This window comes from Armigeres subalbatus, chromosome 3 (assembly GCF_024139115.2).
Source record: "Armigeres subalbatus isolate Guangzhou_Male chromosome 3, GZ_Asu_2, whole genome shotgun sequence".
Classification (NCBI taxonomy): domain Eukaryota; kingdom Metazoa; phylum Arthropoda; class Insecta; order Diptera; family Culicidae; genus Armigeres; species Armigeres subalbatus.
The window spans coordinates 430,121,475-430,149,370 of record NC_085141.1 but is presented as its reverse complement, the minus strand read 5'-3'; the positions used below and the strand labels follow the sequence as shown (position 1 = coordinate 430,149,370).

General features: G+C 36.9%; 2 protein-coding genes across 6 annotated transcripts in view; one reads left to right on the top strand and one right to left on the bottom strand.

The window, feature by feature from the left end:
* Positions 1-235: 235 nt before the first annotated feature.
* Positions 236-19,076, bottom strand: LOC134227553 (polyadenylate-binding protein). The gene is made up of 4 exons (XM_062709129.1): positions 18,902-19,076; positions 18,539-18,833; positions 2,718-4,187; positions 236-2,654 (listed from the first exon to the last, which is right to left on the bottom strand). Exons 2-4 carry the CDS (start codon positions 18,729-18,731, stop codon positions 2,401-2,403), a joined length of 1,917 nt encoding a protein of 638 aa, XP_062565113.1. The 5' UTR covers positions 18,732-18,833; positions 18,902-19,076; the 3' UTR covers positions 236-2,400.
* A 5,611-nt stretch (positions 19,077-24,687) lies between these two features.
* The window catches only part of LOC134227552 (sister chromatid cohesion protein PDS5 homolog B-B), a 65,361-nt gene continuing 62,152 nt past the window's right edge, over positions 24,688-27,896 (top strand). For 3 of the 5 annotated variants that reach the window (XM_062709124.1, XM_062709127.1, XM_062709128.1), the window contains exons 1-3: positions 24,716-24,875; positions 25,095-25,640; positions 25,699-26,272. In XM_062709124.1, coding sequence (XP_062565108.1) covers positions 25,174-25,640; positions 25,699-26,272 — 1,041 coding nt within the window. In that variant the 5' untranslated portion in view covers positions 24,716-24,875; positions 25,095-25,173. Of the gene's footprint in view, positions 24,876-25,094; positions 25,641-25,698; positions 26,273-27,896 lie in introns of all 5 variants that reach the window. The other 2 variants (XM_062709125.1, XM_062709126.1) reach the window with 2 other exon arrangements.

Genomic DNA, 27,896 nt, shown 5'->3' with positions numbered 1-27,896 from the left:
GTCTTGCGCGTATTATGCAACAGAATGATCTTAACGTCTGCATATTGGAGTATTATTTCACTCTCCAAAAAGGTGCACTACTGGGCGAACAGGGAAGATAACTAAAATCAATTAACAAGGTGTTTTTCCGCACACCACACATTTTTCCTAGATTATGCGAATAAAGCGAGAACAGAAAAGAAAATACAACCGTGGCTGATGATGTGATCGTGATATTGTAAAAAAGAAAAAAAAGTTTTACGGAAGTGAATTTTATTGAATTTTGAAATATTTTAACTGAAAGCCTATTATTTATTTTGAATTATACACATACGCTATGATGTATTCTTTCAATATATGTAATTTCACGTGTTTTTATCTTGTAAATAATGCAATTTTATCAAATTTTGTGTACAATCCTGTGTCGTATTAGTCGATAATCAATGAAAGCCTTTTAGTATGTAGCAAATCTGCACATACATTCTTCATTTTATATGTGTATCTGAATAATATTTTGCATAATTAATAGATAAAATTCAATTTTGAAATAAACAAAACATTTGAATAGTCAGAAAGAAAATAAGCCAGTGTCTAATAAATTGCTTACTAACACTTGTAGTTTAGGTACCTGTAAAAATCTCTACGGTAGATGCTCTCGTTTGATGGAAACTAGTTCAAAATTGAAATTAATGTTATAACCTGACCATAGAAATGATCATATGGAACTTTGTTTAAATACAACATTAAAAAATACAAGAAGCTAAATAGAAAGAACATTATGAAAATAAAAAACAACTTGTAAATTTAACCGAATGATTTTTGCATAGGATGTTGACCGGTATTCCCGGCACTCTCAGTACAGCCTCAAAAATTGAAGATAACAATTTTGCCAAAATTCTACTGCAAACATTTGTGTTCACTCAATAATTTGCGTTATAACGTTCTAGAACGATTTTTACATTGAAGATTAAATCAACGATAAGATTGCCTTTTTTGTAGATAGTGTCGAGACGCAATTCCAAGATAAAGAAAAAATAATTCCGTCGCTTGCCGGCAATACCTGTCGTTTACCTATTACACATTACAGCAAGATAGTTTCTCACAATACGCAACACATCTAGCGAATAGAGGTGGTATTTTTTAGTTACATGCCATATACTGTGTTGTGTACGCTTATTTCCGAATGTAAATGAAAAGCATGGTACGTTTTGTTGGAAATTTACTTACTTATATGATGTTAAAAATCATTTGGCTAAGTTTTAAATTTTTTCACTCATTTCAATTAGATATGATGGGCATTTATCTAACCAAGCACAGTTTATATTGTTTTCTTCAAATTTTGATAACACTGACACTGTGCATATCAAGAAAATCAGATAGTATTTCATATAAGGAAACCTAGAATGTAACTCAAATGGGTAAGTACCCCTCCTTTCAAAAGGAAATTGTCACACATCTCTTAATTTACGAGATAATTCAATTTTTAAACCACGATCTGATCATTTCATTTTTTGTTTACCTTTTTCTTATTTAGTTTTGCAGTTTTTTTTGTGATCTCAGAGAATTTTAATATTTTTTTCTTTTCTTCAAGACTGTCGCATCTGTTGTGATCATATGGGTGTTTGAGGTGTTACTTCTTACTTGCATCTGCTGCACTCTCTTTACACATTTTTTTTTTGGATTTTCGTGTATAGAGATAATTGTATTCCTTATACTTGTTTCCTGTAAGTATTGCTCTTGTAGTGCAATTGCGCAAGTATTTTTTACGATATTCTTTCGCAAAACTTATACGCTGCAATGCACTGCTGAAGGCAAACAATGATTTTACTTTTTTTTTGTTTTTGTTTATTTTTATTATTTTATATTTTCGTTTCTTTTTATTATTTTATATATTTTCTATTTTTTTATTTTTTTAACTTTTATATTTGTATATTTCACTTGAATGTTTTGTTTCCAAAATCGAAAAAGAAAAATATGAATAATGGAGCATAATAACTTAGCTCCAAAGTTCGGCTAACTTGCTCAAGCACATGGTAATTGTAGATAATACGCAGATTTATAGTGCGAAAAAGAATATTTATTGAAGTATCCATTTAATAAAGTGATTTGCGATATTTATAGAAGCCTATGTTTAGCCTCCCAGATACAGAATTGGTTCAACAAAATTGAATATACTGAAAGGAAGTATCATTTCAGCGAAACACATTTTCTTTGTCAATCTGTCAATCGAAGATTAGATAATTTTGCTTCCATTTCCCCTACCATCTTTTTGACCATTTTCTCTGAAGTCGGAAAATAAAATTGAGTTCTTACCGGAAGCTTATTATATGTAAGAATATTTAATGCAATATTGAATGCACATGCTTTGCTTACGTTGAATGATTAAGCATGTGATGACAAAACGATAAATCCGTGTACGTTTTACTGCTGTTGAGTTTTCTGTTGATGAGCGTGCAGTACAGCAACGGCTTCATCAACCTTGGCCTTAAGCGATTCGCTATGTTCCAACATGTGAACCAACTCCGAGTTGTCGATCTCCAACAACATTCCAGTGATTTTACCAGCAATCGAGGGATACATTGGCTCGATTAAGGGGAACAGACGCTCACCAAGCATCTGCTTTTGTTCAGCAGGTTGAGCTGCAGCCAGCATAGATGCAGTGAGAGGCTCTTGTCCTGAAAAGAATTAAAAAAACATAATTATACTTATTTCTTGTACAATAGGCAATTTGTTATTACCTTTTACAAGGACAGCTTGTTGGGCAACTGGCTGAGCTGCCATTGGCACAGCCTGAGTAGGTGGATTACGCATATTCTGTGTGTACTTGTAGTTTGCAGCACGAGCTTGATTGGCTGCCATTTGAGGTGCTACAGGGCGTGCTTGCATATTACCTCCAGCCTGTTGTCCAGTGATTGGACGAGCAGAGTTGCGCATAGCTGCAGCAGAGGCAGCTTGAGCTGCTTGGGCATTCGGAGCTTGCTGTTGATTAGCGCGAACGTTAGTTGCCTGGCGGTACTGATTACCTGCGGTAGCTGCTGCCATAGCAGGATAGGCTCCACCTGCAGCATTAGCAGCAACAGCATTCTGATTAGCATTTGCACGGAACCATCCTGGAGTTGTGCGAATTTGGCTAACTTGTTTCGAAAAGAATCGTTGTGGCTGTGGAAGGGTTGGTACATAATACCCGCCATTACCACCAGGTTGAAAGATTTGCCCCATATGCTGCATACGCATATTGGCCATTCGTTGCATATACTGCGAGGCCAAGTGAGCCTTACGATCTTCCTTGCGTTGCGCAAGTGCAACATACAACGGTTTGCTTCCAACGATACGTCCGTTCATCTCGGTAACAGCCTTGGTAGCTTCCTCGGCAGCAGAAAAGCAAACAAATCCAAATCCTTTTGAACGGCCCTCTTCCAACATAACCTTAGCAGATGTAATAGTGCCAAATGGAGAAAACTCTTTACGTAAACGCTCGTCGTCAATTGAATCATCCAAATTCTTGACGTAAAGATTGACACCTTGGTAACGAGTGAGACGTTCCATTTTCAATTGTTCAAAGCGGCGTTTAAGCTCCATTTGACGTTCATTCTTCTTCTGCGCACGACCTACATACAGAGCCTTACCATCACCAAGTTCTTTGCCATTCAGTTCCTGAACAGAATGTTCGGCAGATTCAGGATTTTCAAACGCAACAAACCCGAATCCTCGACTCTTACCGTCTTTAATCATGACACGATGGCTAGTAATGGTTCCGTACTTCTCGAACATTTCTTTGAGAGTTTCGTCATTCAACTCATCGCCAAAATTTTTCACATACACGTTAGTGAATAACTTAGCTTTCTCTCCCAGCTCCTTCTCACGCTCCTTGCGTGGAATGAATCGACCAACGTATACCTTTTTGGCATTGAGCAACATACCGTTCACCTTTTCGATGGATGTGTTAGCAGATTCCTCGGTTTCGAAATGTACAAAACCATAGCCTTTTGAATTTCCCTTTTCATCTTGGGCAACTTTACAGCTAAGGATATTGCCAAAAGCCGAAAAAGTGTCGTACATAGCTTTGTTGTCGATATTCTTATCCAAGTTCTTTATAAAAACATTGCCAACTCCAGACTTACGAAGGGATGGATCACGTTGTGACCACATGATACGAATTGGACGTCCTTTGATCAAATCAAAATTCATGGTATCCAACGCACGCTCAGCTAAAAATTAGAAGAAAGGAATAATTATAATTATACCCAAATACTTCTCTAGATTGATATAGAATGTATATTTAACAGATGTTTACATAAATATTTGTATGTATCACACTTAAAAAATAGATCTCAGAATGAATTACTGGCAGTGGCTGATTTTCTACTCACCGCATCCACATCCAGGCGCTATCGTATATGCGCAAATAGCCAGCATGAGTTAGCCGCCAGAAATTTGTATGGTGAAAGACATCTAACGCGGGTTTTCTCAAAATTAGGAACTTTTCATGAAAAAATATTTAGTACCGGTTATGTAAGGAGGTGTCCGCTACTACGCCTACCAAATATTTTTTCGATGAAGGTGCTTAATTTTGAGAAATCGAACCTTAGATGCCTTTCGTCTTTGTGCCGCTGTATTTACGCTCTATCCTGCCAATACTCGCATAACAGTCCCATTTGACTTTTCGTCACTTATGAGTTAATCCAATGAATAGGGTTTATTTCTAATATGCACATAAGTGAAAAAAAAATACCAAGTCATGTGCGTCCCATATTGAAAGAACTTACATGACCTGATTGCACAAAGCTAAACAATGTTTAAATCCAACTAAATCGCTTCACGGTAATATACCGAATGATGATTGAACAACTCAGCAAAATTTCAGCAAGATACGATGATGTTTCTATTTATTAGATTTTTTAAAGTTTCATATGGGATATGGAAGAAGCGATTTGAAACTTCAAAGGCTATTATCTCAGTATGGGAAAATCATAAGGGTTATACAACCGATTCTGTTTTTACACGGATTGTTTTTTGCACGGTCGTGTAAAAAAATCCCAATCAAAATTTTTGGAAAGTTGCTCCATTTTGCATGATTCATAAAACTTTTTTTACACGGATTTTCAAATTTTGAACTAAAACTTTTTTTACACGGAACGCATCCCCCGTGTAAAAAAAGAATCGGATGTATACAAGATACGTCCGCCAGACGTTAACTAAAGTGGACAATGAAATTTCGGACATATTAAAACTTCGGACGCTTCAATTCGTATGGAAAATTTTCTGAAATATTTCGTCGAAATGTTTCATCAAGTTGGATCGAAAGGACTCCTGATTTTGGCTTACATTACTAATAGCTCTATTCATGTAATGCATATTAATTGAAGGTGACGAAAACCTGAGCTATCCAGTCAGAGTTATTTGCAACTAAGGTAACCAACTTGATTTGGACCCCTTTTGGACCTCCTCCTCCTCCTGGCTACATTTTTCTGATTTCTGAACTAAAAACAATGCCGCTGCTAATTCCCCCATTGCCTTCAGGAAATTAATATTGTTCAGCATGTTTCACTGGTTTCCCGAGCGAAAAAGCGATATTTAGATGAAATTTCGAGGAAATTAGTTTGTTCAAGAAGGCAAGCGTTACAATGCGTTACGCTTAAAAGTATACATCACTGAAAATCTCAGAACGTACACAATAAGTTTTTGTCGAAATTGTGAATTTGAAACGCAGGAATCTTCTCATTGATGCATGCCAATCGAAAGATGAGACTTGGCTTCGGCTCAATTGACCAGGGTAAATCAGAAAATGGAAAATTTTACTGATTTATCAATACCTGAAGCTCATTTCAAATTTCTATTTCATAACTAAGACTTTCATCTTTGAAATGGTGTCATTTCTGCCCATATCGAACCTGTATTTCAATATATATAAGCATATACTGGAATGCACTTCCTCTAGGGGTCCAAAATAGGACAGTTACCCTAGCAGACCCGACGAACTTTGTTTCGCCTAAAATTAATCTATTCTCCGATTAGTTAGCATAGCATAGCATACTTCGTAGATTGGATACTAGTGATACTCATGTTTTTCTTTTGAAATCTCCTTTTAGATTACTATCAGAAATCAAGATGGGTGTGGTCCTTGATTTCAATCTAGGATAAAAATCACAAAAGCATGAGGATTACTACTCCTGGCCACGCCCATCTTCACCGTAAATTGGGAGGGGAAGAAAGTGTTGATGTAATACTTACTTAACGAGAGGCCCCCGACTCAGCGACACCCTCATAAGTACCATGGAGTTGGATATTGGGGAAGGTATTCGTTGGGTCAGGATTTGCCTGTAGCTGACAATGTGACCGTGGTAGATCTTACACCGTAACACACCACGCAAAGGTTGTTAATTTATTCTCCGATTAGTTCCCGAGTTATGCAAAAATGTGTGCTTCATTTGTATGGGAGCCCCCCTTTCTAGAAGGGTGAGGGGTTTTGAACCACCACAGAAACATATTTTTCCTTCCAAAACCTCCACATGCCAAATTTGGTTCCATTCGCTTGAATAATTCTCGAGATATGAAGTAATTGGTGTTTCATTTGTATGGGAGCCCCCTTTTCCAAATGAGGGGAGGAGTCTCGACCATCTCGACCGACCGGCCCCAAAAATCAATGCATACAAGACACAATCCACGCACTTCTACACCAAGGGACCAACATTTCAAACTGAAAATTAGGATCCAATATCTAAGACACGAAAACATACATATTGAATTACAAGAAAAACATTTTATCCACTGAAAAATGTTTTGGGAGCATTGTTTAATAGCCAATCAAAGTACTGCCGTAATCTGAAAAAGTGACGTATACGCCATTTTCCAAACATGGTGTTACCGAGTACTACTCATCGCGCTCTTTAACAGAAAAATGGAAAACATGCATGTTTTAAAATGGCCATTACGTCACTTTTCCAGATTACGGCAGAGTAGCAGACTTTTAGTATGAAAAAAGACTCCCTAATCAATTTTTTACAAATGTGCTCCATCGTACCTGTTTGGGTGCAAATGTTTAGTGAATACGTAATTAATTGCAGTTTTTAATGACCTTTTTGTGTGCACATTGTATTGCTTCAAAAATTTTAGTTTTCATAAAATATTTGTACTTTAAAAACAGTAACATTGAAATGATGTCGCGTTACGAAAATAGTGGTATAATTGATGCTATACAAAAAGTACAAATATTAGAAAAATAATATTTCGGATTCTCTTAGTACTCGTCAAGAGCTTTCTTTTCGTGTATTAATATCCAAAATCGGAATATTTTTCATGAAGTTACACTAGGTACAAAAATATGGTGTAACGTTACGCGAATTGAATGTGCTTCTGAAATAAGGGATAGAAAGCTTTCGGTTTATTGATACAGTATCACAATGGCTTAGAAATTTAGAAAAAGTTTCTTTTAAGTAAATTAGGGCTTGTACATGTATAGCTTAACAAAATTGGGGATGTATTACGGTATGTGTCATTTGGGAACTGTCCATACTACAAAAAATGGTTTAACATACAAAAACGTTACGGAGTGGTGGGTAATCACGAATGTTTGATGTTGTGTAGGACTCATTGGGGTCGCCCATTAATAAGTCACGTGAAACTGACTTCTCTCTTTTCCACGCAATAGGGGAGGAGAAGACCACCAGCTGTCATCGAAAGAAAAAGTAGAATCATTGAAATTTCATACGGTGTGGTATAGGAAATGAAGTTTATTTTTGTTATAAAACAAAAATTAAGGACGTTTCTCAAAAAAATCTTGGAACCACACAAAATAGACATGATATCTCGAATTTATTTTTTTTTTTGAATAAGCAGTTAATGCTTAAGATTGTTGAATTTCTAACCCCACAAACTAAAAATTGTTTGACAAAAAAAAATTCTATAACGTTCTAGAGACATTTTAATTCTCATTTTCTATATCATGCCATGTCAAGTTTCCAAGGTTCTACTTTTTCTCTAAATTTTTCCACTGATGAAGGAACCTCCCCCATGCACTCATATGAGTAAACGTAACGAACAGGTTGCTCTCGAACACGGTTTTCTTCTACCATGTCACGAACCGTCAAACTTGTTTGTGGATGCCAAGTATGAATAATTTTTTTTCAATGATTTGTTCATTTGAAAGTCTCATTTGACGTGAAACGTTACGGAGCCGCAATCATGTTTTCTATACAAGTTTTATCTTGATTCTTAACCCGTTTCGGTGTGACCTAGAAATCAAAATTGAAATAACCCGTGTGGGCTTATTTATCGTCCGATTGCCATGAAATTTTCATCATGTCTATTTTTTTGGTACATGACTTGATTTGACCATGGTGCCAATCCGGTCGGATTTATTTAGGGGGGGTCCTGGGTCAGGTGCAGTTAAAAACGGGTCATTTTTTTAAACCATTGATAAATGAACGAAAGTGCTCAGAATGTTGATGCAAACGTGGTCAATCATCATTGACCAGCATCAGAAGTCACTTTTGATACAATTGGATCACCAGGACATGGTTCCGGATGTTCCGGGAACCTGGTTCCCTGGAGTAGTGAACGCTTTTCAAGTGGTCTAAAAACCAGTCTTGCGACATATCAAACTCCATGATTTTGAAAGACAAGTTCAATAGATGAGTTTTTGAAGAGTTTTGGAAAAATTGACCACATCCGGAAGTGTTCCCAGAAAACTGATTCCCTCAAGGAAGTGGAGAAATTTCGATTAGCACCGAAACCCATCTTGCGACATATCAAACTCCATGATTTTGAAAGACAATCTCAATAGATGAGTTTTTGGACACATTGGCCACATACGCAACTGTTCCCGGAAACCTGGTTCCATCAAGAAAGTGGACAAATCTCGCCTAGCACCAAACCCAACTTGTAAAATAACAAACTCCATGACTTTGAAAGACAAGCTCAATAGATGAGTTTTTCAGAGGTTTGGACATATTGGCCACGTCCGGAAGTGTTCCCGGGAACCTGGTTTTCTCAGGGAAGCGACCAAATTTCGATTAGCTTTGAAACCTATCTTGCGACATATCAAGCTTAATGATTAGTAGATACAATCTCAACAGATGAAATTTTGAGAGATATTGGACACATTGGCCGCGTGCGGTAGTGATCACAGGGACCTGGTTGCCTCAGGGCAGTAGACAAGTTTCGATTTGCTCCAAAACCCATCTTGCGACATGTCAAACTCCACGATTTTGAAAGATAAGCTCACTAGATGAGCATTTCAGACGTTTTACACACATTGGTCACGGCCGGAAGTGTTCTCGGGAACCTGGATGCCTCAAACCTGGATGCCACCAAAACCATCTTGTAACATAACAAACTCCATGACTTTGAAAGACAAGCTCTATAGATGAGTTTTTCAGAGGTTTGAACATATTGGCCACGTCCGGAAGTGTTCCCGGGAACCTGGTTTTCTCAGGGTAGCGATCAAATTTCGATTAGCTCTGAAACCTATCTTGCGACATATCAAGCTTAATGATTTCAAAAGACAATCTCAACAGATGAGATTTTGAGAGATGTTGGACACATTGGCCACTTGCGTTAGTGATTACAGGGACCTGGTTCCTTCAGGGAAGTAGACAAGTTTCGATTAGCTCCAAAACCTATCTTGCGACATGTTAAACTCCATGATTTTAGAAGATAAGCTCACTAGATGAGCATTTCAGACGTTTTAGACACATTGGCCACTGCCGGAGGTGTTCCCGGGAACCTGGTTCCCTCAAGGAAGTGGACAAATTTCGATTAGCACCGAAACCCATCTTGCGACATATCAAACTCCATGATTTTGAAGGACAGGCACAATAGATGAGTTTTTGAGAATTATTCAATATTATTATTCAATAATAAAAAATACTTTCTGGGTTACTGTGATGGTCCTTTCAAATAGCTACTCAAGGATTTTCTATTCCACATCTCGATATACCCATGAGTCGACGGTCCCTTCAATATCGACTCAAGGAGGTTTTACTGCATACTTGTCTTATAACAGTTTTCACTGTACAGCTAGATAATTTTCTTGGTTCATGATTTTGAAAAACAAGCTCTATAGATAAATTTTTGATAATTTTTGGACATGTTGGCCACGTCCGGAAGTGTTCATGGGAAAGTGCACACATTTTGATTAGCTCAGAAATCTATCTTGCTACGAATCAAACTTTATGATTTTGAAAGTCAAAACAAGATGAATTTTTGAGAGCTTTCAGATACATTGACCACATCCGGACTGTTTGCTGACTTTGTTTTTCGTAATTATGCAATTTATTATTTCGTAAAATGGGTTTCGAGGCAAACATAAATTTGGATGGATGGATCCGGGTCTCCAGTTAGCCTTCCGAGAAAAGGCGTAGGATTGCCAATTTGTCAAAGATGTTTTATAGGCCTTTTAGTTTCTCCAAAACATCCTTGAGTTCAAATCAGTTCAGAACATGTGATCTACCCGATCAACCAAGCCCTGGACAACTTACCCGGGCAGAAGGCATGAACAGAATAACAAAACATGATATGGACTTGATTGATATAAGAGATAAAAGAACAGCCAACAATATCAAAAATTTGCACCGAAATATCATTTCAATATCGAAATATGTTTTGGATAAGAACAAGCCAATAGCACATGATATTGATTACTTCTTACAAATAGCATAAGTTGATCTCCTCATGATGTTTTAGGGCAAAATTTAGATATTTTCGTCTGATCTTTTATCTCTTATATCAATCATGTCCATATCTCATTTTGAATTGAATATCCCAGCAGATCCATTTAGCCGATAGTATTTCACTCATTATTTTTACAAGCGGTTACAGGTCTTTTCGGTTGTTCAAAACGTCCTTGAGTTCAGAACATGTGATCTAGTTGCTCAACCAAGTCCTGAAAGATGTACCTGTGTATCGCTAAACATCCCAGCAGATCCGTCGAGCCGTTAGAATGGTACTTATTACTTTTACAACTACTACAAGTATTCTCTGTTATCTAAAATGTCCTGGAGTTCCGAACATGTAATCTACCCGTTCAACCAAGTCCTAAATGATATATCCGTGCATAACATCACAAACATTCCAGCAGTTCCATCGAGCTGGTAGAATATCACTTAATTCTTTTACAAGCTACAGTGGACCTTCCGTGAGTTGATGTTCTAAGACTCGATATCGAATCGTTGGAACAAATGATGCCATACAAAAATATTTTCACGGTTACTTTGATAGTCTTTTCGAACAATTTTCCAAGAATTTCTGTTCCACATCTCAATTCCGACTTTATTACATATCATATCATATCATATTACTCTTCAAAACGTCATGCATTTCAGATCATTTGACTACCGAATTTTCAAAACGAGCAATGGGTAATGTCTTCAACATAACCGCGAATAGACGTAGGACTTGTATAAACGTAGCGTATTTACATTTAACTTCTAACTTTTGGATCTATGGAGTTTGATTATAGTATTGATATTGATATTGATATTGAAAACGACAACTTCCATGCTGTGTAGAATTATTAGCAATTTGTTTATTCAAACTTCTGGAAATAAAATCAGTAATTAAATACATAATTAGAATTGCTTTGTTTCTAACATTTAAGTCCTTATTTACTCAAGCAAATGTGGGGCATCTATATATTTATTGATGATAGTATTGGAAGTTAAAAAATTCTATTTATAAAATTTTCAAACTTGGGCAAAATGAGCTATTTTGGGGGAACTATCCCGTTTTCCCAACAAAGAAATACAGCACCACTTTCGTTGCTTCTTTTTGCTAACATGTGTGCTTACTGCTGAAAAAAATTACAACAATAAGAAACAAGTCAAGGAGCAGTAGCTCTACTAAAATGGAGGAGGTACTGCTAATACATCAACGAAAAATTATTAAATGTTTTGATTCCAAACTCCGAGTCTACGTCAAATTTAATAATACAATTTCTCAGAAAATGAAAAACAAAGAATAAGATAATGTTTATTTAAATATTCTTCTGGAAATTATTTTTTGCGGACTTTTTTAAAAGATTTACTATAATGCAGCGAAATTTTCTTATCTAAAATAGATATTAACACCATTGCTGGTTGTGCATCTTTAATTGCTAATGCCTTCTGCAAATAAATGAAAGTAATTATTTTAATCCATTTTTTATTTTCATCAGTGTCCACTTTTCGTGAATGAGCAGACCAAATCTCTCTAACTTTCTTCTTCTCCATACACCACCGCTGCCCTCGCTGCCTCAGCCATCATCGGCCTCTAGCCATGAGCTCCGAGCGATGCGATGGCGATTGCATCCATCGCAACCGACACCACTGCATCCGACCATCATTAAGCACAGAATGACAAAAAAAATGCGCCCACTTCTTTCATGCATATTCGCGGACCCACCGGCAGTTCTACCGCTGGTGACTGCATGCTGTCGCTGTGTAGATAAATAGCAAACGAACGAACGAACGAACGAAACGAAAAATGCGCGAGCAAAAAGCACGTCAGTACGCGCTGCTGTCACATATTGTAATGATTCGCACACGGCAGGCACTGCTTCTTTTATACACAAAGAAAATCTTTCGTTAAACCCGAAGGACCGTCACATACCGCATTCTGATGTCCGTGTTAGGAATACACGGGATTGGTTACATATGAAATTTTTACTGGCTTTGACAAGAATTGAAATTTTCAATAGCTTAACGTTAATAATATTAAGTTTCAATGAAATAGGCAAAATGGTGGAGAGTGTCCGAGTCGATTGATATATAAATCTTAAAAATCCATCGAAAGATAAAGGCGCTAGTAGCATTCAAAATCTTCCCTTCCAGCGTAACGCTCTCGATTTCCAAAAATCTAAATGACACCCAGTATAGTAAAGAAAGACGTAAGTCCTACGTCAAAACGGCTTTGACCTATCCAATGATCCAACTTATAAATGATGTTAGATATGACATCTTAGTGAAACCATTTAGCTTATATGACTTCAATCATCACTAGCTAGAACCATTGCAGGCCTTTACGGTTGGCTAAAATATTCTGGAAGTCGTATTGTTTTATGTAATCGTCGAAGTCCGTTATACGCCTCAACAAAAAAGTCCGCAGCTAAATTGCTCGACACAAACACCTCCTTAGTTATTCTGCATCTAATAGATATCTTGATCTTAGCTCAAGATAATTTTGGAAGACCTTGAACATCTTCTTCTTCTTCTTCTTTTGCTATGGCTCTACATTCCAAATGGAACTTGACCGGCTTTTCAACTTAGTATTCTATTAACATTTCCTCAGTTATTAATTCAAGACAAAATTTTCAAAACGACTTATCTGCTTTTGCAAACAAAGATTCAAACGTAGCGGAAACCTTCACCTACCTATTGGTGGTGTTGGTTTGCGTGGGAGAGCTATCAGATTCGTCAAATCGTCGTTTGAATCTTTGTTTACAAAAGCAGATAAGTCGTTTTGAAAATTTTGTCTTGAATTGAAAGCTTTTATATGCCCGCCATTGCATGAGTATGTATCTTGTGAGCTAAGTACAAAGGGAACGCTATGCCCAGGGAATCTAGAATGTTTCCCAAACGAAAATATTCTGGACCGGACCGGATCTAACCATGAACACCTCGTATTCCAGAAAATTGTGTTTACATTATACCTATTGGATATTGCCAAAGACATTGCAAAAACTTTGATTGATTAATCTGGTAGATACCTTGAGCTGAACTCGAGAATGTTTTGGAGTACCTTGAATATCTCAAATTCAAGAGAATTAAGTTTGCATGGTGCGCACATGCTTATTAAACCATGTTGGGTACATATCGATGTTGAGGACATTGCATGATTGGTTGTCCTGGTTGTCCGGTAGATTGAACTTGGGAACGTTTTGGAATACCTTGACCATCATTGAGAAAACTGGATTTAAATTATGCGCATGTGCCTATTGGACTGGATTGGGTATATGACGATGATGATGACTTTGCATAAGCCTTGGTTGATTTGGTAGATACCGTGGGCTGAATTCGAAAACGTTTTGGAGAACCTTGAGCATCTCATATTACAGAAAACTGATCGCTGTCTCAACGATCAAGATGACTAAACTTGATTGAGTGTTCAAATTTATTAAACTATGTGGTATAGGATCCAAATATTTCAGATTCATCTGCAAACTGTCAGAAGCAAAATCTTTCCAAGGTTTTGGATATCTAGGTCTTCAGGTCAAACTTGACTTCCAATATTTTTCCTGGGTAGCCGACATCCTGATAAACATTTTTTGCTGAAGAAACTGGGGACCTAGCTCTCTTCAGTAGTTTTTCACAGCCAATCTCAAACGCTGGGCATATATGACCCATCCGTCCTGAAAGGGTTAAGGAGGTCAAATATTTGCAAATTTATTGTTATGTTATCAACGGATGCCACCTTATCTTAGGGAACGTTCTTAAATTACGTCACGCGGAGGAGAGGAAGGGAGAGGGTTTCTAAAAGTGTGACTACTGATATCAATTTATATGAAATTTCATACAAAAAGTGGGACAATGAATGAAGGAGGGATTGACAATGATTAATTTTCCGTAACATCATTTATGGACGTTCCCTTCATACACTCCTTACTTGTCAGGAACCTCAACCAGTCACCATTGATGATAAATATATATTTCCTATGTCTTTTCACTAAACCTTTCCACCCACTAGCATGTTTACGTGGTTTATGGACAGTCCTTTAGCATTTTAAAATGTTAGAACCTGAAAATCTCACACTTTTCAAGCAATAAATCATTTTTACTTAAATTTTAGCTTAAAAAAATCGTCTAAGAAAATTATTCCGATTTTGTCACTGTCCTCACGGACCGTGTTGATAAAAACGGAACATACCTGTTTAAGCTAAGCTTTTCATCGATGTATTAATATTCAAAATAGGTGGTTGCAAACCTAGCGTAAAAATATTTTTCAAAAAGAAATCCAAGATGGCGGCCAAATTCAATATGGCTGCTTCTATTTTTTTCTATTGCAAATTGAGAATACACTCTTCCTCTTTTCAACGATATGCTGATCTCTACGATCGGTTGAGAAATGTTGGAGTTATGATAGTTTTGGTGAGTCAAGAATTGACAAAAATCGAGGGGTTCATTAAAATGATTTCGTGAATAACTAACGAGGGGTTCATCTTTCTGAAGAATTTAACTCGGATCCTTAATATACTCGCCGAAAGCATTCGAAAGAATATAAATTTAGGCATTTTTAAGAACCTCGTGCAAATAGTGGCCCGGTTTCAGCGAGAATTACTCAATATACATAAACATGCAATGGTGGGCATAGAGAAGCTTTAAATTAATATCTGCGGAAATGTTAATAGAACACTAAGTTGAAAAGCCAGACCAAGTTCCAGTTGGAGTGTAGAGCCATAGAAGAAGAAGAAGATACTGATGGAATTAGGCTCCCAGGAACGTTTTCGAACGTGGAAATGAGTTCAAAAACTCTCAATAGCTTATCTGCTGGGTTTGTCTGTCTAAATAATGAATTCTGATGTATCGCAAAATAGGTTTCGTACTTAACTAAGAATCCTCCAATTCCTTGAGAGAACCAGGCTGCAGGGAACACTCCGTATGGCCGATATGGTCAAAGGTTCAAATTAATCTATTATGCCTGTCTTTCAAAGTCATGGAGTTCGATACGTCGCAAATTAGGTATCGGCGCTAATTGTTATTTGCCTACTTCACTTAGCGAATCAGGTCTCTTTGACTTCCGGATTTGGATTCAGGTTCTCATGAACGTTTTCGAACGGTTTGGTTCGGTTTGAAATGTCGCGAGTTTCGGTGCTAATCTAAATTTGTCCACTTCCTTGAGGGAACCTGGTTCTCGAGAACACTTCCGGATGTGGTCAATGTGTCCAAAATCTTTCAAAAACTCATCAATTGAGCTTGTCTTTTAAAATCATGGAGTTTGATATGTCGCAAGATGGGTTTCGATGCTAATCGAAATTTGTCCACTTCCTTGAGGGTACCAGGTTCCCGGGAACACTTCCGGATGTGGCCAATGTGTCCAACACCTCTCAAAAACTCAACTATTGAACTTGCCTTTCAAAATCATGGAGTTTGATATGTCGCAAGATGGGTTTCGGTGCTAATCGAAATTTCTCCACTTCCTTGAGGGAACCAGGTTCCTGGGATCACTTCCGGATGTGGTCAATTTTTCCAAAACTCCTCAAAAACTCATCTATTGAACTTGTCTTTCAAAATCATGGAGTGTGATATGTCGCAAGACTGGTTTTTAGACCATTTGAAAAGTGTCCACTACCCCAGGGAACCAGGTTCCCGGAACATCCGGAACCATGTCCTGGTGATCCAATTGTATCAAAACTAACTTCTGATGCTGGTCAATGATGATTGACCACGTTTGCATCAACATTCTGGGCACTTTCGTTCATTTATCAATGGTTTTAAAAAAATGACCCGTTTTTGACTGCACCTAACCCACAACCCCCCATAAATAAATCCGGACGGATTGGCGCCATGGTCAAATCAAGTCATGTACTAAAAAATAGACATGATGACGCTTCTTCCCTGAAAATTTCGTGGCAATCGGACGACAAATGAGCCCACACGGGTTATTTCAATTTTGATTTCTAGGTCATACCGAAACGGGTACATATTTTTAACTTTGACAAAGTATACGTAAAGGCTATAGGATCACTCCAAAATCAAACTTTTGATAGAAGGCTCGGAGACCCATAGTGTTATATATTACTTGTCGACTCAGCTCGACGAATTGAGGTGATGTCTGTATGTATGTGTGTGTGTGTACAAAAATGTGAGACACACTTTTTGATACTTAGCATTATTCAATTTACTCGCAACAAGTTGCAGTCGACGCGGATTGCGGTCTAGTTGTTTCCTATTGAAAATTGGCCCGATCGGTCATTGCGTTCCAAAGTTATTGAAAAAACATTGTTTTTCTGCCATGGATCCCCCCTTGGAAATGATTTTATGAGTGTATAATGCTGTCCAATGAGAGCTTGAAGTAGCTCGAAGTTTCTCCCTGTCCTGCTCATGCCCATTTGTTGACACAAAAGAACGAGCAGGACGGAAACAACTTCGAGCTGCTCCAGGATGCATTTATTGGGGGGTGTTCTGACTTGTCAATATCCCCAACTCAGCAATCTTGGATTTTTGAATGGAATATATGCTCGTTTGTTTACGTGTTGCACTGAACATAAAACATAAAAACTCAGATCAATCCACCTAGCGTTGGTGGTACCTTTCTCGCGCATTAAAAAAATAAGAAAATACATAAAAGAGGTCAAAATAGCACTTTAGGGGGATAGATTTTACTTTTTCCATCAATTCATATGCATTTGCGGTCATTTGAATGCATTGCTGCAATGCATGAAAATTTTTTTTCGTTTTTGAATTTTTTTTTCCGAGGGAGGACCCTTGGCAGAAAAACAATGTTTTTTCAATAACTTTGAAACGCAATGACCGATCGGGCCAATTTTCAATAGGAAACAACTAGACTAGAATTTTGAGTTTCCCACTTATTTATATTTATTTGAGTAAAAGTCACTCAAATTTATAAATCACGGTTACTCAGCGTTTGACGTCTCGAAGGAAGTTATTAATTTGAGTTAAATCGACCCAAAATTGAGTTCAGCCGGACGAGCGTGTATAATAAATTCTAGACAAGTAATTAAAATCTGATTGATGTATGATACGGAAAAAGTTTCGAACTGTATGATAGATACATTTTCGGAAAATATTCAAAAAATTGAGATAAGCTTCCAGATATGTAATTTAGAACTTTTTCCGTACCGTACATCAATCAGATTTTAATTACATTTTGTCTAGAATTTATTATAAGCATTTTAAAATGATCTCCCTATGCTGTGCTGTAGGATTTGTCAAAGTTAACACCGTCATGTGTCTTCTTCTTATTTTTACTTGGATTCGTCTATTAGCCCAGTGCATGATGACGTAGGTTGACAGTTCACAGAGCTTTTTCTCCGGGACTTTGCCTCCGGCGCAGCTTCCGATAAAAATGTTTCGTCATTTTATTCGCATGTAGATGTCCTTTGCGATTGATTTCATGCTGAATGCAAAGAATAACACTTAAATATTCGGATCACGCAACTTTAAACTAAAATATGAATTTTAATTTTCCCTTCGTCGATTTTTCTTCTAACACCTTGTAAACAAGCTCTGTGAACTGTCAAAATAAGTGAGGTTAAGTTATAAGTGCTGTCCAATGAGCAGCTCGAAGTAGCTCGAAGTTGTTCCTGTCACGCTCATGCCCGTTTGTTGACAAAAAAGAACGAGCAGGACGGGAACAACTTCGAGCTACTTCGAGCTGCTCATTGGACAGCATTATAGTTTGCATTGATCTATGAGAGCTTGAAGTATAGCTCAAGTTTCTCCCTGTCCAGCTCATGCCCATTTGTTGACAAAAAAGAACGAGCAGGACGGGAACAACTTTGAGCTACTCATTGGACAGCACTAATAATCCACTCGGATGTTCAAGAGTTCGAAATACAACATGGCCGCCTAATTTACGTTTCCAAAATGATATGCTAAATGAAAAACACGTGTAACGATTCGCTTACCGTCCGCTGGTTGTTGGAAGTTGACGTAAGCATATCCGAGAGAACGACGGGTGACCACGTCACGGCAAACACGGATGGAAAGCACCGGGCCAGCCGATGAGAATTTTTCAAACAGAATAGCTTCAGTAATATCTGCATGCAGATCACCAACGTATAGGGATGCCATTTGATAATTGGGACCACCTGGGTTCATCAAAGTTTGCTCGAACACAATTTCACTGCAGTTTCACTTTTTGCCACTTTACCATACGAAAAATCAGATATTTCGCCAGTCCGCACACGCAGCTAATTTTTCCTGTCGACGAAATCAATTTCGAGGATTGTAGAAAAGAATTTAAAATCAAAACGTAAAATTATACACACTTGCAATTTTCTTAGCTTTTTCACTTTTTTCGATTTTTTTGGGATTTTTTCTTGTTTTTAATTTTTTTTGTGGATTTTCTAGTTATTTTTTATGCACAAAAATGTGAATGGTTGTGCGATCTTCCAAAGAGAAGCACAACCTCACAACGTCAGCGACACTCTTTGTCTGAAGTGACTGGCTGATAATTGGACTCCGCCAACTTCATATTATATTGTGTTTCTTTCTCACGCGCAATTGCAATAGGGGAAAAAGAGAACAAAATTTCGACAAACTAGAGACAGGAAGCAGAAGAAATTGCTCAATATTCGAAAATGGATTTTCGAATTTGCTCAAACACTCAGAAAAAAATATGAATCAACACGGAAAAATAAAGAAAAAGGAAAAAATATTCTACACAGAAAAAAATTCCACACGTAAAAAAATTTAATGTTGTTTATTTTTAATATTTCTAATACTTTTTTGCCAAAGCAGGCGCTTAATGACATGTATAAGAAAAAACTTATACATCGCATTAGTCACATACATTCGGAAACTTATACTTTTCATTAACTTATGAATGTTATTAGCTTTTTTATATGGGATCATTCATTAGGTGGCATAATGAAGAGTATAAGCACAGATAACAGATATTGAAGCTAGAACAAATTTTATTGAAAATCCTGTGTAAACTTTTGAATTGATATACGTTGGCCCACTACTGCCATCTACTCAACTAATTGCGGCAGTACATAAGGATGCAGCTGTATCACAACCGTCGAACGCAGCCAATGCATTTGACAGCCGCATTCGGGCTGCGTTTTCAATAACAATGATCCTTGCGCCATCTCCAATCGATTGCCAAACGCGGTCCCAATTTAAAATACATTTGAATTAACGGTTGCGAATGTTTACACGCGTATCGGATGCCAGCCTCCATATCTGTTATCTGTGGTATAAGTATTTTCGAATGGTTTTTTGCCATAACATATAAGGTTATTTTTTTACGTGCATAGTAAAAGTTACTATTGAGTATACACGGTTAGAAAAAAGTGCCTAATTTTAGGTACTTTTTTCTCTTGCATCTCCTTCCCTCTTCCCTTTGTTGTCATAAAATGAAGTGCAAAACCACTCAACAAGGGCATTAAAGTGTGGCAACCCAACACTGCCAAAAATAAATATCTATATATAAGATATATGTGCCGCCGATATAAATTTTTGCAATAGCTCTACCCTAATATAATCGATATAGAACCACACATAAATTAAATAATTGCTAATTTGAGAGCACACATAAAGTTTATTTGGATATATATTTTATTGGTAGATGGCGTGGAGAATGGTTATATGTGCGCTAATATACATCATAAGTTAAATCTATGGATTTTTGCCAATAAATATGTGTGGATTTTTAGTAGTGAACGTTGAGTAATCTCATGTTTTCCGAAGTTGAGTGAAATTTACCTAACTTTTGGATAGTTTTTATTTAAAATTAAGTATATTTTTCTTAATATTAGGTGAATGTTACTTAATTTCAAGAAAAAATTACCTAATTTTGGGTTCCTACACTGAACCCTCAATTTGAGTGAAAAGTACCTAATATTAGGTACTTTTTTCTAACCGTGTAGATACACGCTTAGCTCAATTAACCTATTTATGGGTACTCATTTCCCCTACACGCTCATTTGAATCTACTCAAAAGTGAGTCAAATTTGACTCACTTTGAAAAAAAGTGGAATAGCTCACTTTTGAGTAACCGTATGTTTACTCACTTATGAGTAATGTAGCATCATGTCAAAATTAGAGTAGCTCTTACTAACTTTTTTTCAACAAAAAGTGAGTAGATCTTACTCACTTTAGGAAATGCTAGCTGTTTTGCGCTTCATTATGGAATGGCATTTTATTTTGATGAAAGAAAGGCTACCCGCCTCGCTAGATTTATTTATTAATATCATTAATATAAATATTAGTTGAATAAAAAAGTTATGTACAATAATGCTAAGTATAAATTTAAAAATGGTTGGTAGTCGCAATAATCATCGTCTTTCGGGCGCAGAGTAATGTCTTCCTCGACAGATTCATTCGCGTTCGTCGCCAAGGAACAAGACAATGTAACGCCCATAATTTGGACGGGAGTATCTTCTTCCGATTATGCGTACGCCTATAAAAATAAGAGTCGAGGAGAAATTATAACACAATCAAAACATCTATCTAAACTAAACATTCTAACCTGTATCTATCGCTTTCTGCTTATTGTATAGCTTGGTCGGGATCTGGATTTTTACTTGAACGTAAGGTTGCCGCCTCAACTGTTGATACGCTTAAAACCTTTGTCAGGGAAATGTGTCCGTCGGTGTGCCCGGATAAAAATGTACTATTGGTTCAATAGTGTAAACAATTGAATTACCATAAAATGTACGGTATACAATAGGATTCATTGTTTCTTGATGGTTGCACAGATTGTATCAGCACTGAGGATACAATACATCAACATATTTCTTTAATGTAACTATACTTGCAATTGTTTTTGAAACGTTTTCGTACATAAGTTTCATACATTGATAACTTTTGAAACGTTTCTTTACATTGCATATAAACTATATAACAATATTTGCCTCATAGCAACAAATATGCATTTTTCCCTTTAAATTGGATTGTTGAACAGTAAAGCTGTCACAACTGAGAAATTAAAAATCGTATTGTTTTACTATACAAATACAATACAATCCATTGTATTTTGAACAGTTTTGTTCAGATATTTCAACAATATATTAACCATACACTCTATTGTGTGACGAAAAAAATGTATGGAAAAATCTCAGATTTTGTATAGTTACGATACTTAACAACCCGTACATTCTATTGCGAAAACTTCATTTACATTTGAGTAAATGGTTCATAACAATGCATTCTAATGTATTTCTATGGTTTCATTTACAATATAATCTAGGGTAAAATGCCCAATAGTGGACCCCCTAGTAGCGAAATTTTGCTCTTCCGGGCATAATGAGTGGAAATTTGCAAAATATTAATTTTGCGTGATATCTAATATCAAGCTCTGCATCTCCTCTTCACGATACATACATAGAACACTCAAATACTCGACGTTATTCTTCGAAATTAACATTTTAAAGTCGGACTGAATTTGCCCTATAGTAGACCCCCTGGGGGTCCATAATAGGAAATTGCTTCCCTATAGTCGACACTTCATTTGATTTTCATGTTTCGTTTCGGGACGTTCTTCTTCCCTATTATGGACCCCCCAAAATATTCCTATAATGGACACTCTCGTGTTTATTTTTTATAGAATTGTAAAAAATCATTTAATTTTACTTTCCATAGCATTTTCAATGCATGTAATCAAATCATAGGACTGTAAGGTAGGTTCTCCCGATGGAATTTCATAGCAAAATGTTTCCATTGTGCTGTAATAATGAAAAAATGGCTGGAGGGTCCACTATTGGTTGAGGGTCCACTATTGGGCACTTTACCCTATTGCCAATTTAATGTTATTAATAGTAGTGTTACAATAAATTGTATTGTTATTCTACTGTATTTTTTATTCGGGTGCACATCGGCACCTCCTTGGCAGAAGTAGCGACTATTGTCTACACGGACAGATAAATCAACCCAAACTTTGAGTTCAATATACGCACTGATGAGAATATCGCAAAAAAAAATTTACCCAAATTTGGGTAGTTTTCCCTTTCTTTCCCATGATTGCTATCAAAACTAGAGCAAGATGCAAACACCTCACCGAGGTTGCTCAGCCCAATAACCCAAATTTAAGTAAATTCAATATTCTCTATTTTGGGTTGATTAAGGTCCGCTTTGGATAAATTAAACTTAGCTTTGGGTAAATTGTTTACATGGGATTAAAGGCAAACTACCTAGTGCCAGAAAAGTCATTTTACTCAAATTTGGGTTATTGGCCCAAACCACGGTTTTGAGTGCAAACAACCCACTTTTGGGTAGTTTTGGTTTTCAGTGTAGAATGTGAATAAATATAAAATCAAAACATAGGCTAACGATCCCAGTTCTTAGCAACTTAAGGTAGCCTCACACCTCGGGAATTTGGTTCGCGGATTCTTTCCCCATGCATTTTTGCAAGGGGCACGACATTTCTGCTTTTATGGAAAAAATCACCAAAAAACCTATCAAACTAAACATTTTTTTCAAATATCCTATCAAATTCATCTAAGCGTGCATTATCATCGTCTATTCGTTGATATCTGTTTCTAATCTTTTATTGTCGGGCCGCCACCAAACCGGACCGCGCGATTGAGCACTCGCGCTGCGACGCGAGTCGCGACAATTTGAAATATTTCATTAGTAGTGCGCATCATGCGCACTAATCAGAAATGAGTTGCGACGTCTGATAACTGCAGATATTTCATTTTATTGAAAACAAATTTTCGATTTTCTACCATACACGGAATATATCCCTTCCAAGTTTTTGTCAATTTTGGCAAAAGGCCTTTTCACGAGAAGTTAGAAAAACAGCTGATTATATGACAACGCATGAAATGTGATGAAATGATACAAAAGAGATAGACCAAAACAAACAAGAATCTTTCGTGAACCCAGCCAACAGTGCAGGACTGAAACACCCGCGGGGGACGCAAACTCTTCCGTTCTTGTTCCAGTTTCTGTACCGTTGGCCATAAGTTCATAAATAATGATTCTCTTCAAATGCCGCAGATGTGAAAACATCGGTACGGTTGATGCATTTAATTTGTTTTGCACAGCTATGCTATGTTAAAGAGGTTATTGTTTAGAACAGTATCAAAAGAAAACTAACGATATTATTTCCTCTTTGTTTGTCATTCTGACAGCATCTTGACAGTGCTACACGCGGAAATATCCTAAAATATCCGTTTCTAAGTATTTCTAATCGCAGGAAAGATAGCCCAATTTGAGTTAATTTAAGCTATTTTCATCTAAGACACTGAAAGTAACGTTCGGAAAAAATATTTCAAAAAATCCGATGAAAAGTATGGGATTTTTTTTGAGAATTGTCTTGTGTCGTGCCCCTTGAATTGGGCTATCTTTCCTGCGATTAGAAATACTAAAACAGATGGATATTCAGTAAAACAAACTTATAAGTCTGGAAAAGAATATAAAATTAGAAACAGATATCAACGAATAGACGATGATAATGCACGCTTAGATGAATTTGATAGGATATTTGAAAAAATGTTTAGTTTGATAGGTTTTTTGGTGATTTTTTCCATAAAAGCAGAAGTGTCGTGCCCCTTGGAAAAATGGAGTGATATAACATTTTAAAGAATGGTTACTCACGTTTAATAATTGAATTTGATTTCTGGCTTATCATCTGCAACCGGACTTCGCCATTTTCAGAACTTTTCTCAGTGAACTCAATATTAAGTTTCCCACTTAATCATATTTATTTGAGCTAAAGTCACTCAAATCCATAAATCAGTGTTACTCAGCGTTTGACGTCTCGAAGGAAGTTATTAATTTGAGTTAAATCGACCCAAAATTGAGTTCAGCCGGACGAGCGTGTTGATAATTGTAACTAATACTTATGACACACTGGTGGTATTCGTACCATGGTACAAGTTGTACCACTAGTGTGTCACCTTGTACCATGCTGGTACAACGTGGAAAACCATGGTACAATATGTACTAGGGTATATAACCGTGGTACTTGTACCACCAGTGTGTCTTTAGTATAAAATATCTTTTGCAGTGTCACATGAAAAGGCCTATAGCCTTTTAAGCAAGATTTTGGGTAGATGGATTTAACTGTGTATTGATTGTAAATTAATTTGAATAAATATTGTAAATTAAATTGAGTTGGCAACTCTGCTCTTGATCTTCTTTCGCTTCTTCTGTTGTGTGAGTATAAACGAAGCAAAATTCAGCAAACCACAGGTTTTATCAGAAAAGTGAAGAATAAATTGCACTTAAAAGCATAAATTCGGTAACCATTTTTGCTACATTCTATGTCCAGACGGATGATACAAAAAATTGGTATGTTTTATACTCATCAATGGCAATTACCGGCGCATTGCCAGTAACACCAACTGTTTTGCAGAACGCTTGGTAGACTGTTAGTGGCCATTAGTTTTTTTTATCGTTCCGTTTTGTCAGTTTGTTCTACTTATGTCCGGCCTTTCTTCACATAGCCCGGCAATTGTAAAAATTAAAAATATTTAATGTAGTTTATTTTTTCTCATCCATATGTTCTAGTCTACTACCTATTTACATCAAATAACTCTTCCTATTGGTAGTATTAATATAAGGATCTAGAAAAGAAGCACTTTTTGTGATGGCAGATATCGTGTATCCTCCCGGTTGCCGGCCTATCAACGAAGATCTTGGACCGGATGAGCTGATTCGGCGTCTTAAAACGCTCACACATACGCTACAAGCCATGGGCCAGGATGAAGGCATGTACACTCAGTATATTCCGTTGGCAGTTCATATGGCAGATGATTATTTTCTGCAGCATTCATCGAAAGATGTTCAATTGCTGATCGCCTGTTGCATCGCAGACGTATTACGCGTGTACGCCCCTGAAGCACCGTATAAAGACCAGGATCAAATCAAAGGAATATTTCTTTTCCTAATCAAGCAATTGAATGGTCTAAAAGATCCCAAAGATCCGGCCTTCAAGCGTTACTTTTACCTACTGGAAAATCTTGCTTACGTAAAGTCATTTAATATGTGTTTCGAACTGGAGGACTGCCAGGAGATCTTCTGCACGTTGTTTAGTTTGATGTTCAAAATTGTCAAGTAAGGTACAATACTAATATACAATTTAATGATAATTAAAATATATCTTTTCTTTCAGTGACGAGCATAGCAGCAAAGTCAAATCATTCATGTTGGACGTCCTCTGTCCTCTTATCACCGAATCAGATTCTGTGTCCTTCGATCTGTTGGATTTGATTTTTATCAACATAGTCGAACCACTGCGGACACAAAGGAAAAATGCTTATCATCTGGCAAAAGATCTGATTATAAAGACGAGTGACACCTTAGAATCATACACCCAGGCGTTTTTCAACCAAATCCTAATTCTCGATAAATGTGAAAAACAGTATCAGATTATGTCAAAAATTTATGACGTAATTTATGAATTGAATGTCATAAGTCCCAGCATACTCCTCTCAGTGCTTCCCCAGCTGGAATGTAAACTCAAGTCAGCACAAGAAACCGAACGTCTAAAAGCCGTTTCATTGCTAGCGAGAATGTTTTCGGAAAAGGACTCCACACTGGCTAAACAATACGGTCCACTATGGAGACAGTTTCTCGGCCGATTCTACGACATTGCTGTTCCGATCAGAATCAAATGTGTGCAAAGTACAATGCATTTCTTGCTGAACCATCCAAATCTCAGAAAGGACATAATTGATATATTGAAGGTATGTACGTTACGTTGAATTATGATTGTTCACTATAAACATTATTGTACCACACTTTTTGCCAAAAAATCTGCTTTTTCTGCTAATTTCACTACTGCTTTTAAAAAAGTGCATCAAGCGCATTTTAGTTAGGTACATAACACTAGATTTATGAACTTCTTCAATTGATAGACACTTGCTCGAAAAATTATTCTGACTGGATTTTTTGGCAGCCATGTTTTGTCGGCAATCAGGTATTAATCTGTTAAAGATATTCTCTTTTGCCCAATGAAGGTTTCGCAATGGACTTACCTATTTTCGCACATTAGATGAACAGATAACCATCACAGGATGTTTGCTATAATAATATTCATTTTATAATTTACATAGCGACACAAATAATTAAAATGTTTCCGGTGAATCCAGTGAATAGCTTGCATTAAGAATAAAAGAAATTGGAAAATCAAGTATTTTCTAGCAGGACCTTAAACAAGATTTAAAAAAAATCCGAAGTATTAGAGCCTCTCTTTTGGACATTCAGCGTTTTCAAAAATCAGACGAGATTTGTAGATTGCCTCATACTTGGTGATACTTGGTTCGATCACACTTGGAGCAGGGGCCCTCATTAGCCGTGCGGTAAGATGCACGGCTACAAAGCAATACCATGCTGAGGGTGGCTAGGTTCGATTCCGAATGTCTCGATTTCCCTGGGCATATTAAATAAAGAAGAAGAAAAAATCTTTGGGCATGAAAGTATCATCGTGTTAGCCTGTTATACGAATGCTTAGAAACTTTGCAGTTAATGTGTTAAGTAAACTGTGGAAATGCTTATTGAACACTAAGCTGCGAGGCGGCAATATCCTAATGGGGGATGTAATGCCAATGAATAAGAAGGTATAATCATGATTTGCGGCTTTATTCATAATATTGGTTTTGGGGAGCCGTGACCGTGCATTTCGTAGTTGCTAGGGGTCGTACACATACTACGTAAGCACTTTTTTTAATACTTTATTAGAGTGATTTTAGTTTTTTAAAAAGTTCATCACTTAAACGTAAGCCCTTTAGGAGGAAGGTTTGTTGTTTTCTTACGCGTCATGTCATATAAATAATTCATTTGTATGGAAAAAATCTTACATGGGGGAGGGGGGTCGGAAAACCCAGAAAAATTGCTTGCGTGGTAAGTGTACGACCCCCTATGTGATTAACCAAACCAAGAACAGGGAACCAATGGATGGAAGCAATGTACACAGTTGGAGAGCTCTAATATTTTTTGAACTAGCAGACTCGATGAACTTCGTTTCGCCAAAAATTGATTTATTAATAGAATTCTCTGTTTAGTTCTCGAGTTATGAAGAAATTTCTGGTTCACTTGTATGAGAGCCCTCTTTCCAGAAGGGGGAGGGGTTTCAAACAATAACAGAAACATATCTTCCCTTCCAAAACTTCCACATTGATTTAGTTCCGTTTGTTTGATTAATTTTCGATTTATGATGAAATTGGTTTTCGTTTGTATGGGAGCCCCCTTTTCCAAAGAGGGAAGGGGTCTCGAATTATTTTAAGAACCTTCCCCGCCCCCAAAAACCTCGGCATGCAAATTTTCAGGCCGATCGGTTCAGTAGTTTCTGAGTCTATAAGGGTCAGACAG

What these genes read in the sequence shown, in the direction of transcription:
- LOC134227553 (XM_062709129.1), bottom strand. Translation starts at nt 18,731, where the DNA reads ATGAACCCAGGTGGTCCCAATTATCAAATGGCATCCCTATACGTTGGT. An exon ending in CTTCCAACAACCAGCGGACG is followed by an intron (nt 4,188 to 18,538) that starts GTAAGCGAATCG and finishes TCTAATTTTTAG; the next exon opens with CTGAGCGTGCGTTGGATACC. An exon ending in ACAAGCTGTCCTTGTAAAAG is followed by an intron (nt 2,655 to 2,717) that starts GTAATAACAAAT and finishes AATTCTTTTCAG; the next exon opens with GACAAGAGCCTCTCACTGCA.